The sequence below is a fragment of the Gasterosteus aculeatus genome, chromosome 6 (assembly GCF_964276395.1).
Source record: "Gasterosteus aculeatus chromosome 6, fGasAcu3.hap1.1, whole genome shotgun sequence".
Taxonomy (NCBI): domain Eukaryota; kingdom Metazoa; phylum Chordata; class Actinopteri; order Perciformes; family Gasterosteidae; genus Gasterosteus; species Gasterosteus aculeatus.
The window spans coordinates 14,845,000-14,860,027 of NC_135693.1; the positions used below are offsets into that span (position 1 = coordinate 14,845,000).

Genomic DNA, 15,028 nt, shown 5'->3' on the forward strand with positions numbered 1-15,028 from the left:
TGTTGCTGCTGACTAGGTTGCTGTCACTGTGTGTGTGTGTGTGTGGGAAAGGTGCACGTGTGTGTGTTGCTGACTGGGATTCTGTCAGTTGTCTCTGTGTCAGCCATCTTGACACCTCGGTGCACTTTTAAGTTTTATGGGACCATCCCTCCTGACACCCAAATAGCCGCTCCAGTCGTGCAGAAAAAATAAATAAAAAATCGTCACACACACAAACAAACAAGTTGCTGAAGGGACCAATTATAGGAGTGTTGAAACTAAGCAGAAACAACACTAGACAAGACAAGAAGAGAAATAAAAGCTGTGTTTGTTATTATTTTCTCAGTGTCAGCTTGACTTCTGTCATCATTTAATACATTAAAAACATATTCATATCTATGATGAAATGTGTGGAATTAAAAACCAACTTCACGGGCCCGTCGGATCTTGGTGATTAGTCTGTTGGTCAACAGAATAAAATGACAACATTTGAATCCAATGTCACCACAACGGGATTAAGGCTAAGGGTCAGTAACGGGCCGTATTACCACCTGAGTGGTGAGTATCTGTTGTGCAAATGGCTGATTGAATGGGTGTAGTCATGTCATGTGTCCGTTTTATATACAGTACTATACCTATATTCTCTCTTTGTTTGTGTGTTCATTGCTGTTAACCGGTATGTGTCTCTTTCCTGTGGTGAAGGAACGTATATGCATGTTAAGAGCATTTTTTTTACACAACTAACTTGTAGACAGAATGTATTTTTCTCAGTTTTCTGATTCTTATTATCAGAAGTTTATATTTTTGAGAACAGGTTTTCCCAGGAAACCTCTGCTGGTCAGGAGTAAGATCAGGAACATTAAATACAAAGACGGGGACACAGCTGAGCTGCAGAGAGCAGAGCACTGTGTTAATGTGTGTGTGTGTGTGTGTGTGTGTGTGTGTGTGTGTGTGTGTGCTCTTGGCCGCTACACACAAGCTAACTGACTGTACCCATCAGTCAAGGTTGTGTCTTATTATAGGTCATTAGTCTCTCTGCTCAGCTGCGACCTTGATGCTACCTGCTGAAGCGTGTATATGTGTCATAGTTGGCAAAATGAGTCTGCGTGTGTGTGCGCGCGTTCTTGCTGCTGCATTGTACACTAAGTGTATTACACTGCACAAAATGTGTGTCCAAGACCGCGTTCTGTCGTAGTAGGTGTTGATTTTTCAACACACACGTGTGTCACACAAGTGGCTGCGGCCTTGATGAGCAGTCGGCTCTGGCTGTGTGTGATGGATGGATTGAAACAGCAGGGGGGGTCAGAGGAGGTCAGTCAACACGCTCCCATGCTGAGGGGGAGAGGGGACAGCGCACAAAGATGTCCGTCACAGATTTTAGTGCTACAAGAATAACGCTGGTCTGAAATAAAAGTGCTGCCACCCACAATATAAACTGTCTGCCATGCAGGACAACAGGCCCACCTGCCACAAGCAATTTACTCATTTAGGCCTTTACCCAACTGTGACAGGTTTACAGTGGTGAGCTGAGCTAACACACACCGTTAGCTTAGCTTGCAGTGGTGAGCAGAGCTAACGCACACCATTAGCATGGCTTACAGAGGTAAGTTGAGCTAACACACACCGTTAGCTTAGCTTGCAGTGGTGAGCTGAGCTAATACACACCGTTAGCTTAGGTTGCAGTGGTGAGTTGAGCTAACACCGTTAGCTTAGCTTGCAGTGGTAAGCTGAGCTAACACACACCGTTAGCTTGGCTTACAGTGGCTTACATCTTGAAATACGGAGACTGAAAAAGTCTTCAAATCAACTCCCAACACGAAACAGTAAAACAGTATAGTAGTTTGTCAATATAATGGATCAATCCTGTTTTTTTTATGGACACCACAACTTGATTTTATTTTTATTTTTTTACAAGGTGTTCACGACAATGATGAGAATACATACAGCTTTAGTGGGGAGTGTTTCTACAAACTGCTCTGTCTCAAATTCATCCTGGCCAGTGTCTTAAAAGGTTCTTAAAATATAGTGTCCCATCTTAATAATAATTTGCATTCATTTTTGTTGTGCTGCTGTGTTTACAGCCACGGTGAAAGCTCTGGGAACCCCCCAAACGTTGACTCGCATGATGCTTAAGCTTCATGTGTAGCCAAAATCGTCGCATCCTGAGCCCCGGCAGTGTGTGAGTTCAGGTGACCGTATCAGTGAATATCAGTGGATCAGATTTATGTAGCAGATAGAAAACAGCCACCCAAAAATGTACCCAGCCAGGGAGAGAGACGCTCTGGATCGTCCTGTACCCCTCCCTCTATCGATTTCCGTGTCCCATGTCCTCTGCTAAACAAAGCACTATTGGTGGAGAGACTAGAGCCTAGCCTGCGTTAGACGGAGAGACAAAGAGACGGCAATAGACAACGCTTTTTTATGTTCCTTCCGATTTTTATTTTATAGAAAGTCACACGATTGGATTTTCTGCAAAATAATGTTAATTAATTTTATTACGAGGCAATTTGCTACAGAAAAATACATCCAGACACCAATCAAATGAAAATAGCATCAGACTACTGTAGGATTGTAGTACTGACATCAGCTGGTGTTATTAATCTCAATGAGTAGCTCCAAGAAGACAGAGGACTGAATGCCCATTTCCACCACTCGGCCCCATTAAATATATTGAAATCCTTCTTCAGGCCACGCTTGACCCAGTTGACCCCTCAAACTCTTTTGACCTTGTGGATTGATGGTTTGGTCACGGCATTTATTACATCATTTATTTATGGGGGTTTTTGCTGCCTCCACCACCTGAGTGAACGACTGAATATCAATTTGCAGTTACAGTGGTTTGTTTTTTGGGGTATATGCGTCTTTACTCTCAGCACCCACAGTTGCATGTCTCGTCACCTCGTTTGGGGAGCGCTGGCCCCCCCGTGGGTTTGGGCCCCCCCCCGACTCTACAGCCTATTACTTTGTGGTGCCTGAGGGGCAGCTGGCTCTTTCAGCATCTAATAGCCTTCTGTTTGCCAAGCAGAAACGCCAGGATCTGAAAGGCCATTACTGCGTTACGGCAGGCTGCGATGTGTAATAACCTCTGTGTTTGTGGAGGTGAGTACACAGATTTAGTAGCAAATGAAAGATCAGCGGTTGTATTGGTGAATGTAAATCCCCTTTCACACTCATGCTTTCCTTCATCTTCCTCCCCTTCCTCACCCTCCTCTCCTCCTCCCTCTGCGTCGGGGCGGAGCTGTCGGTTCCTTTGGCCTTGGGTCAAAGGGTGATCGTTTAGGATTAGAAAATTGTCTCCTTCTTTTTAAAATGTTTACCGAGCCATTCGTGTGGCGCTAGTGTGTTTAGTTTATGCCCATGTGTGGACATTGGTGTCTGCCTGTGTGTGTGTGTGTGTGTTGGTGGAGACTGAGGGGGTCCCGGGGGGACAGATGGCTCGTGACTCTCGTCTGGAGCTCTCCGCCTGCCAGAGATCAGGCAAAAACAGTTACAGCACCTTCCGTTTCATCAGCCCAAAATAACAGACCTCTTTATTGTTATCAGATGAACCATCAACACGTTGTGGGGAAAGCTACAGAAAGTGATTTTGTTTTTGTTCCTCTGACACTTTGTTATGGCGTGTTTTGTATAGTTGGAAGATTACAACAGTGTTTTTGATTGTCGCAGAGGAATGTGTTTACCTTCCAAACTGCATGACTGTACTTCATGCAGTATGTGTTTTCCAAAAGTCTCTCTATACAAATGAACGCTTGGTCTCACACGTGCACACACACACACCACACACAAACACTGATGAGCTGGGGGGACATGAGGGGGTTTCCTGGATGTCAGAGCACTAAGCTCAATATTCTCCTTGTCCCGGCAGTTTTGTGAGAAGTGATAATGTGGACGAGAAGCTTTTAGACTTGTGCTTTGTCCTCCTCGTAAACACCGGAGAAGAGGATCTCTGTCGGCTGTAATGCTCTCAGAACAAAGAGAGAGAGAGAGAGAATGATCACGCACGCTCACACACACTGATCGCCGTCACACACACACACACCTGCTGTAGAAACAGCGCAGTCTGTCCGACATAAGCAGCCAACAAAACAGGGCATCGCAAAGGGAACGGACAGACGGCCTGGCAAGACATCACCAGAGACTTCAGTCGTCTTGACTTTGAGCATGCCCCGTTGAATTCACGTCGTCCAACACACTCTCACGTCCTGCAGCCCGGCTGTGTTGCTAACCCAGTGGACCACAGAGGACGAAGGAACGTGTTGATGTCAGGTGGTTTAGAATGTTAAATAGTCACAGCCTTACTTACTTCACTTAGTAGTTTGGCTTTCTTCAAGAAATTTTACTTGACTTGTGTTGTTTTCTGGGCCGGTACCTCTCTCGGCCAAATGTGCTTATTGTAAGTCGCTTTGTATGAAAGCGTCAGCTTAATGAAATGTAGTGATGTAGTGTAATCACACATTACACATAATTCAGAGATTTTGAGGGTTAAATGTGTGTGCATCAGAAAGACAAATAGAAAGGAAGATGGAAGATGGAAGGAACAGAGTTGTGACAATTGAGGAGAAGGTTCTTCTTCACTTCTGCGCCTCCATCGCTTCTTTAGTAACGGAAATCATTTGAACAAGTTGAGGGGGGGAAATTAATGTCTGGAGTGGACGAAGGGGTTTAATAATGCACCTGTTTTTGAAAGGGACGTAGAGATCTATATTCAAGAAGTGGAGTACTTTCTGATCCGTGTTGTCTTAGATTTGTCTCTTGTGTGCGTAAAGTAGGTTTGTGCGTCTGCACCCGTCATTTTAAATTGTTCTGTACAACCAGAGGAGCTTGTGGCTGCAATGTGGGCCTCGATGTGAACTGCATTTTGGTGGACACGTCCATCGGAGCGGAAGAGGCGAGAGTATGAGTGAGGGTTAACCGGCTCCCTCCTCGTTCCACACACCCCAAAATTCCTGTGTCACATGATCCTCTCTCGCACTCCCATATATAGCCACACACACACACACACACATGCAGACAATTTAACAGGACAACTCATGTCAATTTCAGCTCCCGCAGCTCGAGTTTACAACCCGCTGAGATTAAGATTGACTCTTACTATTGGGAACAGTCCTTTCAGTCCATCAACTGGCATGTCAATTACATTTTTTATGTCCCATTCCGGAATGACAAAAGTGTGGAATGTCACTCATAGTAGAATGTATCTGTAGAGAACTGACTTTTTTGACACAGAATGTGTCTATGGACTCTTTAGTCATTACCATGATGTGGATTCACTTCCCTGCAGTATGAACTGTGCATTATTGGAATTAAATGATTAGTTCATTCAGACTGCAGACAAACACAAGTAATAAACAGCATGTATGTAAATATGTGCAACCGATTGCAAATTTATGTCAACCTTTAAAAACTTCAGTGATGATATTTTTGTTTAGTGTTCACTGCCATTATTTTTTCCATTATTAAGTATAAAAAAGTAAATGTTTCTATAATTTCTCTCGTCTGTATAATATAATAGCCATTATATTCTTTATTCATACAGGATATTCAAAGTAGAACAGCTTACTCTCTTTTGTACACATGGCACATTTAGAGCATTGAAAACGGCCTTAAACCTGCATGAAATATTATATATAATTAACCTTAAAGAACGACACAAGCAGTATAACTATGTACTCATCATTGGCTTAGTAATGAAAGTGAGACAACTAAATGTCCTGTTGCAGTTTATTCCATTTGATAGACCATCAAGATTTTTTGATCCAATTTCAAATTCGTTGTCCCGACAGCTGTGGACACTTGAGGCACTTGTCATGCAGGACACCATCCACCAGAGTCCAGTGTTTGACTGTTGAACGGAGCCTGCTGCAGGTCAAACTGAGGCTAGAGGAGGAGGAGGAATTTGATGTCTGATTTTGTGTCATTTAACTGAACTCTGGTATGTTTCCTTTAGTCTTCGGTTTTTCCATGAGCCTGATCCTTCTGTTTTTTAACTCATGTCTCTGTCACCATGTACGAGCCTCCCTCTCTTCTCCTTCTGTCTCACACTCCTCCCGGGTGTCCGGTACATAAACCCTCCCTATTGCTTTACTGTCAATCACTTTTCTTTCTGTCTTTCTCTCTTTTCACCCCCCCCCCCCCCCCCCCTTTCCTTTTCCTTTGACCTCTCCCCTTCCTCTTGTATGCATCTGATCGTCTCACCTTTGCTCTCCTGGAGCTCGCCTGAGGGGGACTTTTTGGCGGGACAGCTATCGATTAAGCCCTGTGCGCTGGTGTGTAGATTTCACCTTTACAGCTGAAGAGTCAGCTGGATGAAATCCAATATGACATTGAAGTGATCCTCCACATCGGGGTGGGCGTCATTGTTCCTCCGTGAGGCTTCATGTATGCAGCAGAACTGCAGCACCGCATGCAGCAAAGGCAGTAAATAACAGCGAGCACACAAATTGGACTGTTATTACTTTCGTTCAACCTTTATTTAGCCAGAATAATCCCTGTGAGATTTTGAATCTCATTTCCAATGGCCTTCCAATAATGTAATCAATAATGATTTTACTTTTCGCACGCGTTTATATTGGAGTAATAAACTCGATAATGAATCTGATCAGATTTTCGTGCTCCATGATGATTCATTCTGTGCTCTAGTTAAATGGTTCCCCTTTTTTTTCTTCTCAAGATTCGTCCCTCCTCTCCTCCTCTCCTCCTCCACTCCTCTCCTCCTCTCCTTTCTACCCTTCCTCTGGGCTGCCCCCTATCTTCCCCTCCCCCCCCCCGGACGGTTTCATGTCCCAGGTGACAGAGCTGAGCTGTGCCCTTGAGGGAGCTCCATGCGGCGGGAGCAGTAAATACCTGCTGTCCATCCACAAATATTGAGGATCGTCTCCCAGAAGGAGCCCGGGGTGGTGTGAGGTTTTACAGTTCCTCCGGGACGGCAGAGCTCGCAGAGCGTGTTGATGAAACCGGGAAAAGGGAGACAGCTGGATTCGCCCAGAGCCATTCCCGTTCCTTTTGAATTCATACGCATATTTTTAGGGTTGGATGCTGTGAGCGTGATACGGTTCTAGAACAAAGATCTACTTTCAAGAAATACTACGTTTTTTTTGTTTTGTTCTCCGTGGTATCAGTTGTGTGCGTTGATTTATAGCGTCAGCTCTTGGTGGACGGATAAATATATTTTTATATGGGATCCACTAAGTGATTTAGTTATTGTAATCTATGTATATATATATATATATATATATATAGATATATATATAAATGTATGTGTATATTAATGGTCTTTCCCAGGCCTCCAAGATCTATGTTAGATTTCATTGATCTTTCTAGGTTTTTTCAGCATTCTGCGACAATAACAAATAAACAAATAACATGTCTAGTTTCAGTTCATATTTCAAATTACAATGAAAAGAAATAAAAAAAAGGAAAATAAGCAAACAAAAATGACACATAAAAGGGACACACAGCAAACTCTGCGTTGCGTGGCGAATCTAATAATATATGTACATGTATCCACATAAACATATACATAAATGTCAGATCAGTCAATTATTCACATCGAACCACCTCCGTTTTTTATTGTTTACTTGCTAATAATATCTCAAATATTCAACGGAGGCGCAATTTTCCATAAGTAGGCCCGACTCCCTTCCTGTTCTGTTGCAACCCTCCCCCAGTAGCCATGGCAACCCTGTCGTTTCCAAGGAGGGCCGCTCGCCGCGGCGTAAGCGCGAAGGGGGCTTGTGATCCACCGGTCACATGTTCTCCTCGCCTCTTCTGGTCCAAAGCATCTGTCACTCCCCTCCGTCGGCTCTCACTTACACCACTCTCGGTATCTCTCCCTCCTTCAGAGCGTCTCCCACCCTCGTTGGCCGCCTCCAACGCTCACTTTATCACTCGCCTGAAAGGTGATAGCGCTGGAAAATACCCAGAATGCAGTAGTGCCATTCCTGTGGAATAGCGAGAGAGTCTAGAAGCAGTGGCGGAGGAAGGGAGGGAGGGCAGGCCCCGTCTCTTCTGTACGTTTGTGTGTATGATGTTACCGAACAACAGCATTCCCGTTATAAATAGCACAGATGTGTGTGATACTGATGCTCATTTATCATAAAAATGCCCAGCAGAAGGGGAAGGTGAGCACATAGCGGCGTCTCCCGGGGATTTTCCATGTGTTGGAAGTTCTTTCATTTGTTCACACGCCTTTTGAAAGCAGTTTTTCCTCTGAAAACAAAATGGTTTTATTGAACATTTCATGCCAAGAACCAAAGTTTGCATCCTGTCACAGACCAGCAGTCCGTCACAATCTTTGTGTTTTAGTTTATTGCCTAACACTTATTTATATATAGGCCTACACTATTTTACTTTATGCGGAGACTTAAATGAAAAGCTTGACATCCATCACATATTTGCATGCTAAACACCAAGCCACAGCTAGCAGCTTAGCTTAGCTTAGCTTAGCATGAAGACTGAATACAGGGAAATCACTGGCCTGGCTCTGTCTGTTAATTTTAACATTTAGGATAAGTTATGAAAAGCTCCCTAAGATTTTGTGAAGCAGGATATGCTGTTTGATTCTTCACTTCCCGATGAATCCTCTCATGAGCTCTCAGATTTATCTTGTGACCTCTTTTGGGGGGGGGGGTCTTGTCCCCCAATGGTCTAATCACCATAGAATCTAGTGGTTGAGACTAAACAGTTTTCCCTCCCCAAAGGGAAGAAAGGTTACAGGGATACAGCTGTGGGTGGTTTTCCAAGATAAGATAATCGGATCATTTACCGGCCCCCACAGGTGAAATAACCCGACATCAAACATATAACAAGGACACGGTGTTTATGCTGCGTGCTTTTCTTTACTGCTTAACTTCCTTAGATCACAGATAGCGATCAGATTCCAGCTCGCTCAGCTGACTGCGGTGGGCCGTGTCTGCTGAGAGGTGGGGGGGACAGAGGGTGTCCCTAATACCACAGGGGCCCCTAATCCCCTGTTAAAGTGTCACCGTTGGGCAGTTTGGTGGGAGGGTACGGGGGGGGGCACAGTCGCCACCGAAATAGCATCTGGTGGTGTTGTTGTTGTTCTCTGCTGTTATTGGATCGGTAAACACGCTTTAGACACACGTAGAACCACTGAGATCCCTGTGGTTGGTGTCATGCAACTAGGTGGAGCAAGCGCGGCCAGGACATTACACGCACAACACATGCACACGCACACACACGCACGCACAGATCTTCTTTGTTAGAGAGAGAAAAAGCTGATAAGCAGGATGACAATAAAGAGCTGCTGGTAGAGTTGGAGGGAGGAAGGGAGAGTGAACCAGAGAGGTTGAGTGGGAGGGAAAGAGGGAGAGTGGGTGGGATAATAAGAGAAAAGAGTATGGGGGGGGGGGGGGGGGGGGGTGTTATACTGTGTTGACACATCACAGCGGAGTCATTTTAGATTTAGTATTTATTTCAGCTGCTATTTTCAGTTCGGCCTTTCTCGTTGCTCGCCCCCCCCCCAAACTTGGATATCAAGATCACACTGACACCCCCCTTCAGAGCCGATAAAGGTGAGGGAGAAAAGGAAGGAGGCGCAGCGGGAGGGAGAAGCCTCAGCTACGATGGTAAGTACGGAGGGGGAGGGCTCTTCCTCCACCCTCCACACTCAAAGGTGGTTTGTAGGGCAGGGGCCAGCTTCAACGGGGGGGGGGGGGGGGGGGGGGGGGGGGATTTACCCTCGTTGGCATATTAAGCAAACAAAACAAAAAAAAAAGGAGATAGACGCAGGGGGGCAGATGGGATTTGTGGGGTGTCCTTCCTGCAGCGTGAAAGACAGAGAGACACTCAGCGCTTTGTTTAGTCACCGCCGTGGAGTTAGATAGACCCCCCCCCCCCCCCCCATGCCCCTTACCCCCCACCTCTCCTCCTCTGCTCTGCACCCGACATCCTCGGGTCCTCCCGCCCCGCCCGCCCGCCCCCAACCCCGTACTCCCTTCTCTCCTCCCACCATCCCTCTTGTGCAGGGCATCGAGCAGACAGCGGGAGGACGCTGTTGTATCCGCTTACCTCCGCCTCTCCCATTTGTTGCTGTCCTTTGATTTCGTTTTTTTTCGCTGTTTCTTTTTTTTTACCTGAGCCAATGGCACCTTGCTCTTTCCTCTGAGTGGGACTTATGACTGTAGGTGACTGCTCCTCGGCCAGCCTTAGCTCAGGTTTTGCTTGTCCTCGCACGAAAGTGAACATGGCTGTTGAAGAGGGTGTTGTCTTCCTAACACAAGTGAGTAACTTGTATGTATATATATTTGTTTGGATGGATTTGTGTTGTGATTTGGCTCGTGACTGTGACACATGTTGTGAGTTCAGCAGTGCAGCAAACCACGAGAAGTCCTGTGTCACTCATCAGGACTGGTTCATGTGTATGCTGATGGAAAAACTGCTGCTCTCCGGTGTGTGAATGTTTGTCTGCACGGTGATAGCATGCACAGCATGTCAGCCCTTATTATGAAGCATTATCATTATAAATGCACGTTGCACATGTAGTTCTGTGTGAATTATTAAGCAACTTTTATATTTTGGGTTTTGAAGGAATAGTTTGACCTTTTGGAGAATAACGTTGATTCTCTCAGACATTTCACAAACAAGATCGACTCCTAATTAGTTCATTTGTGAGCATCTTGATTGTACTTTGGAGCTAGCTGTTTCCAGTCTTTATGCTAAGCTAAGCCAACAGTCTCCCTTCCGTCCTGCTTCATATGCAATGTACGAATACAAGACTGGTATCAATCTTTTCATGTGGACCTGAGCAAGACAGCAGAGCAGTGTATTAGCTTCACTCCTCTGTCTGTCTCCTTGTGGCAGTTAGGACACATTAGACCACTTGTTTCCTCTCTGTGGTGTTCGTGGAATGTGTGTTGCATCCACCGCACGGAGGCTCTAAGATCTCCGGTTATAGACGACCATTCATTGTGCTGCCGATAACTTACCTCTTAGAGGATTTTCTGGTGAGAATTACATGAACGTCTTAATGAATCAATAGCATGACTATGATTAACCTTGGGATAAAACCGGAGGAGGTGTTAGGGGAAAGGGGATTTCACGTGGAGGTTGGTGGGGTGATGTCCTTTGGCCTTGAGGGGTATAGTGGCCTTGTCACTGGATGCCTCTGGCTCCGTGCTCGCAGATCTGGGATGATCTGTGTGTTTTGTGATGTCAGGAGAGAAGGGGTTATAGTGAAACAATACAGCCGCTGCCGGTCTCTCTCTGCACCTCTAAGCAGTCAGTTCAACCCGCAGCAGTCACATCCACATTGCTCCTGTTGTCTGTTGTTTGTGTGCACATATTTTTTATTGCATGTGTTTTTGGTGGACACTGTGGTAAGCTGTGTGCAGACTCACGCGTGTTGATGGATTCCTTCCAAAATTCTGCACAAGCTTCTGTCCTGTTGCACGCACGAGTGACGGCAATATCAGTCTTTACACATCTAAATATCCTCCATCATGTAGACGATCACTGTGTTGATTTCATGAGGAGAGGAAGTACAGATTCACTTACTCTTCATCTCTTATTAAGTATGTTAATTGGCCACCATTGATAAGACGGAAGTGTTTAAATTGCATTTTGACAAAACATTTGTGTAAAACATGTGATACAATGGCAGAAGAGGGTTGGATCAGAGTTCTGTGTCAGACAACAAACAACATAAATTGCAAATGTATTTTTAGTTCATAGGTCAGCATTGTTGTAACAACTCTTTTAAACATGTACGAGTCCCTTCAGGGGATATTTTGAGCCTTCAGATATGGATGTTGGTACCTGCCTCTCACATACAGGCTGGGCTTTATCACAGGGTTCCCAGGTTGAGTTTGAGTGGGTTGTTCTGCTTTAAAGATTCGGATTGCGACGTCTGACCCTTAATAACAAATAGATGTGCAGTAATCTGACCAAACCCACATATGACCTCCAACTGTCAATACCAAGGGGACACTGTTATGTAGTGTTTAAAGAGAATGTGCACACACCCGTCAGTGACCACAGGGCATTCGAGATGGTTCATTTTCATTTTAACAGCAACTCACACAAAAATTAGCTTCATTTTTGTCAATGTAAGACTATAACTAGGAATGAAAAACTCTCTACTTTTCCAGTTATCACGTTAAATTCCTTTCTCTCTCTCTCTCTCTCTCTCTCTCTCTCTCTCTCTCTCTCTCTCTCTCTCTCTCTCTCTCTCTCTCAGCATCTCCCTTCTATCTAACATTATATTAATGCTTTCCTTCAGGCTTAACCTAGTCTTTAACGGCCCCATTTTCTCTGAACCTCTGATCTGTGGAGGCATAATGATATTTCTTTTACTAATCTCTTGCCCCGTCCGGCGTAGTGCTTCGGTCCCAAAGACTTTAAGATGCCTCATTTTGGACATGGCTGGGATATGATGTATGGAGGGTTGGACATGTCTGCTCTTCACTGCGGGCATTAAGGGATAAACCGACGAGGGCGATGAATAGTGATTTATGGATGAAGACTACTTAATCTGTTGGCAATTCTGCTTGGCCCGATGCAGAAAGAGAAGCAATGACAACTGTGTGCTGTTTGAAAGACTCATAAATCATGACCTGACATACACAATTTAAAAAGACGTTTAGAATTTCATGTTTTTACACATGCGTTGTGTCTATTTCTAATCATATCTGCAATGAGCGCCATGTAGCCTTTCGCTATCTGTGATAGATAGATAGATTTTGAAAGACCACTGCCGTCGCATGCCGTGCTTAGCTCCGCCCAACATGATTGTGATTGGTTTAAAGAAAATCATTTAAAACAATACTGTTGAAACCAGTTAAAAAAATTAAAAAAACATATACACAGTACATTCAAACAGAAAAGGGATGTCTTCCTTTATCGTCTTTTGAAACTATCTTAAAACATCCAGGAAATTAGGAGAACACACAGAAAAAGGAGAAAACGAAAAAGATAAAACGTTGTATACATATAATACGTGCAGGAAACTTATTATAGTGTCGAGGTGCTGGCTGGGTTTTAAACTGGAGGGGAGCCAGTGTCTCAGAGGTCACGGGGAAGGACGCTGATTCTCGGTGTCCATGACTGACTTGTGGTGGAGTAGAAATGCAAAATGTCGATGTAGAATTAACCCCCCATTCAGATGAGGAGAATCCAGCTGGTTTGCTGTTGATCTTCCGGTGGGGTGGACGTCCACAATAACAGAAACACGGCGCAATCTGGTGCTCGTGTCGATTCGGGCCAGAAGAACAGAACACAAAGAAAGAACACAAAGGTCAATAAGTGGTGCAGTGGCGTCCCACTGTCCTCCCGGGGGTTGGCGGTTTGGGAACAAGGAAGAAAACGTCTCTAGATGTGCACTGATATGAGCTTCGGGCTCAATGGTTTCTTGTACTCAGGGAATGACTTCCAGTTGACCTTGTTTCATCTGCCATTATTTTGTTTGTGCGTGAGCACACGCGGACACAAGTATTTTCCTCTCACAGTTTACCGCGGCTTATCGGCCGACCAATCGGATGCCGGGTGGCTTGTTCACTCACACTTTGGCTTTGGGTCAGATCCCTCTATGTCCGTCAGAGTTATTTCTGGAAAAGCAGGGCGGGGGGGGGGGGGGGGGAGGAGGCGGGGGGGGTACAATTATTGGATAACGGGTCGCACCGCTCGTCCCCGCTGAGTTTATCCTCAGTGTCACCGGACACACGGGCTAAATTTAGCAGGTCTGGGGCTTTTGATAATTCAGGGGAATTTGTTTTTGTTTTTTTTGAGCCTCTGTTATGAAGCGGCGTGTCACAGCTTCTCTCCCTCGTCCTCTCGGCAGCTCCAAGTGCCGCGTTTTAGGAAGCAAAAAAGAAAGAGAAATGCTCTCTGCGAGGGCTGCCGCCAGGAGGGCGCGAGGCGAAATGTGCAGAGTTTGCCGTGTGTCACTTTATGTCAAACCGAATGTCCTCGGAGCGAACATGAATACAGAAGAGAGAAACACAAACTCTCTCTCTTCTTATTCTCTCCTTTGAGCTTTCTCCATCTCCTTGTCTGCTCTTATCCTCCCCCCTCCCTCCCTTCCCACTTCCCTCTCCCTCTCTCCCTCTCTCTCTCTCTCACACACACACACACATCACATTTGTTATAGGGGCAAAAAACATGCTTGCCTCATCATATTTTGTTGGTGTGCGAAGCCCTATTTCGGTAGTGAAATAAAGGACATTGAAGCAGAATAGAGAAGGCTCTCTTTCTGGTAGCACGGCGACATTTGACTTGACTCTGCTGGTGGATTTCGGAGCGAGATCTGTGTGGGAGAGAGGAGGTCTTTGTCTGCGGGGACCACCCGGTCGCTGAACTTCCTACCTTTGGGAATCGGAGACATTTGGATTGAACAAAGCTGAAATAACAGCTCGGTGGGATCCGACGCCGGATGACATAAATTGTTTGGGATTGTTCGCTTTTTGCTCCCTTTTTCACAGATTTCCTTTTTAAGATGTTTTGGTGTTAATTTGAAACGCCCGTGGACTTTAACACATTGTTTTTAATGGAATGACGGACATGCCGTGTGCACAGATCTTGGCTCGTTTTCTGTTTTGTGGACGCCTGAGAAACTATGACAGAGTTTTACCTGGTAATACCTGTACGCCCAATAGTGAGCCGTGTGGAGCAGATCAGCGCGATGCCAAAGTCACTCACATCCTCGTCTCTCTCTGCTTTCTCCTCCCCAGTCCGACAACAATGCCAGTTACTTGCGAGCTGCCCGGGCGGGAAACCTAGAAAAGGTCCTTGACTACGTCAAGGGCGGAGTTGAGATCAACATTTGCAATCAGGTATGTTTTTCGCTCATCGCGAAACTAGAATGCTGCTTGTGAGTGTCTGGGTTTAACCTCCTAAGACCCAAGCTCTTATTTGGTGTGCATTTTTAATTTGTCTTTGCTATTTGGGCTTATTGGGACCTGATTAGTATACAAACTAAGCATCATCGTTTGACATGATGTAGTTTTTGAGAAAAATGATGTCCACATACGTGTACACTCGGTCCAAATTCACACAAAAGTCATCATTGTGAAATAACGTGTTCTACTCTTTATTT

At 45.2% G+C, this 15,028-nt stretch overlaps 1 protein-coding gene across 39 annotated transcripts in view; it reads left to right on the forward strand.

Annotated features, from left to right (window-relative positions):
- Positions 1 to 15,028, forward strand: part of LOC120820651 (ankyrin-3) — a 101,070-nt gene that overhangs the window by 33,405 nt on the left and 52,637 nt on the right. For 22 of the 39 annotated variants that reach the window (XM_078104704.1, XM_078104716.1, XM_078104717.1 and 19 more), the window contains one exon: positions 14,664 to 14,765. In XM_078104704.1, coding sequence (XP_077960830.1) covers positions 14,664 to 14,765 — 102 coding nt within the window. Of the gene's footprint in view, positions 1 to 9,278; positions 9,567 to 9,941; positions 10,220 to 14,162; positions 14,567 to 14,663; positions 14,766 to 15,028 lie in introns of those variants that run through there. The other 17 variants (XM_078104720.1, XM_078104723.1, XM_078104725.1 and 14 more) reach the window with 6 other exon arrangements.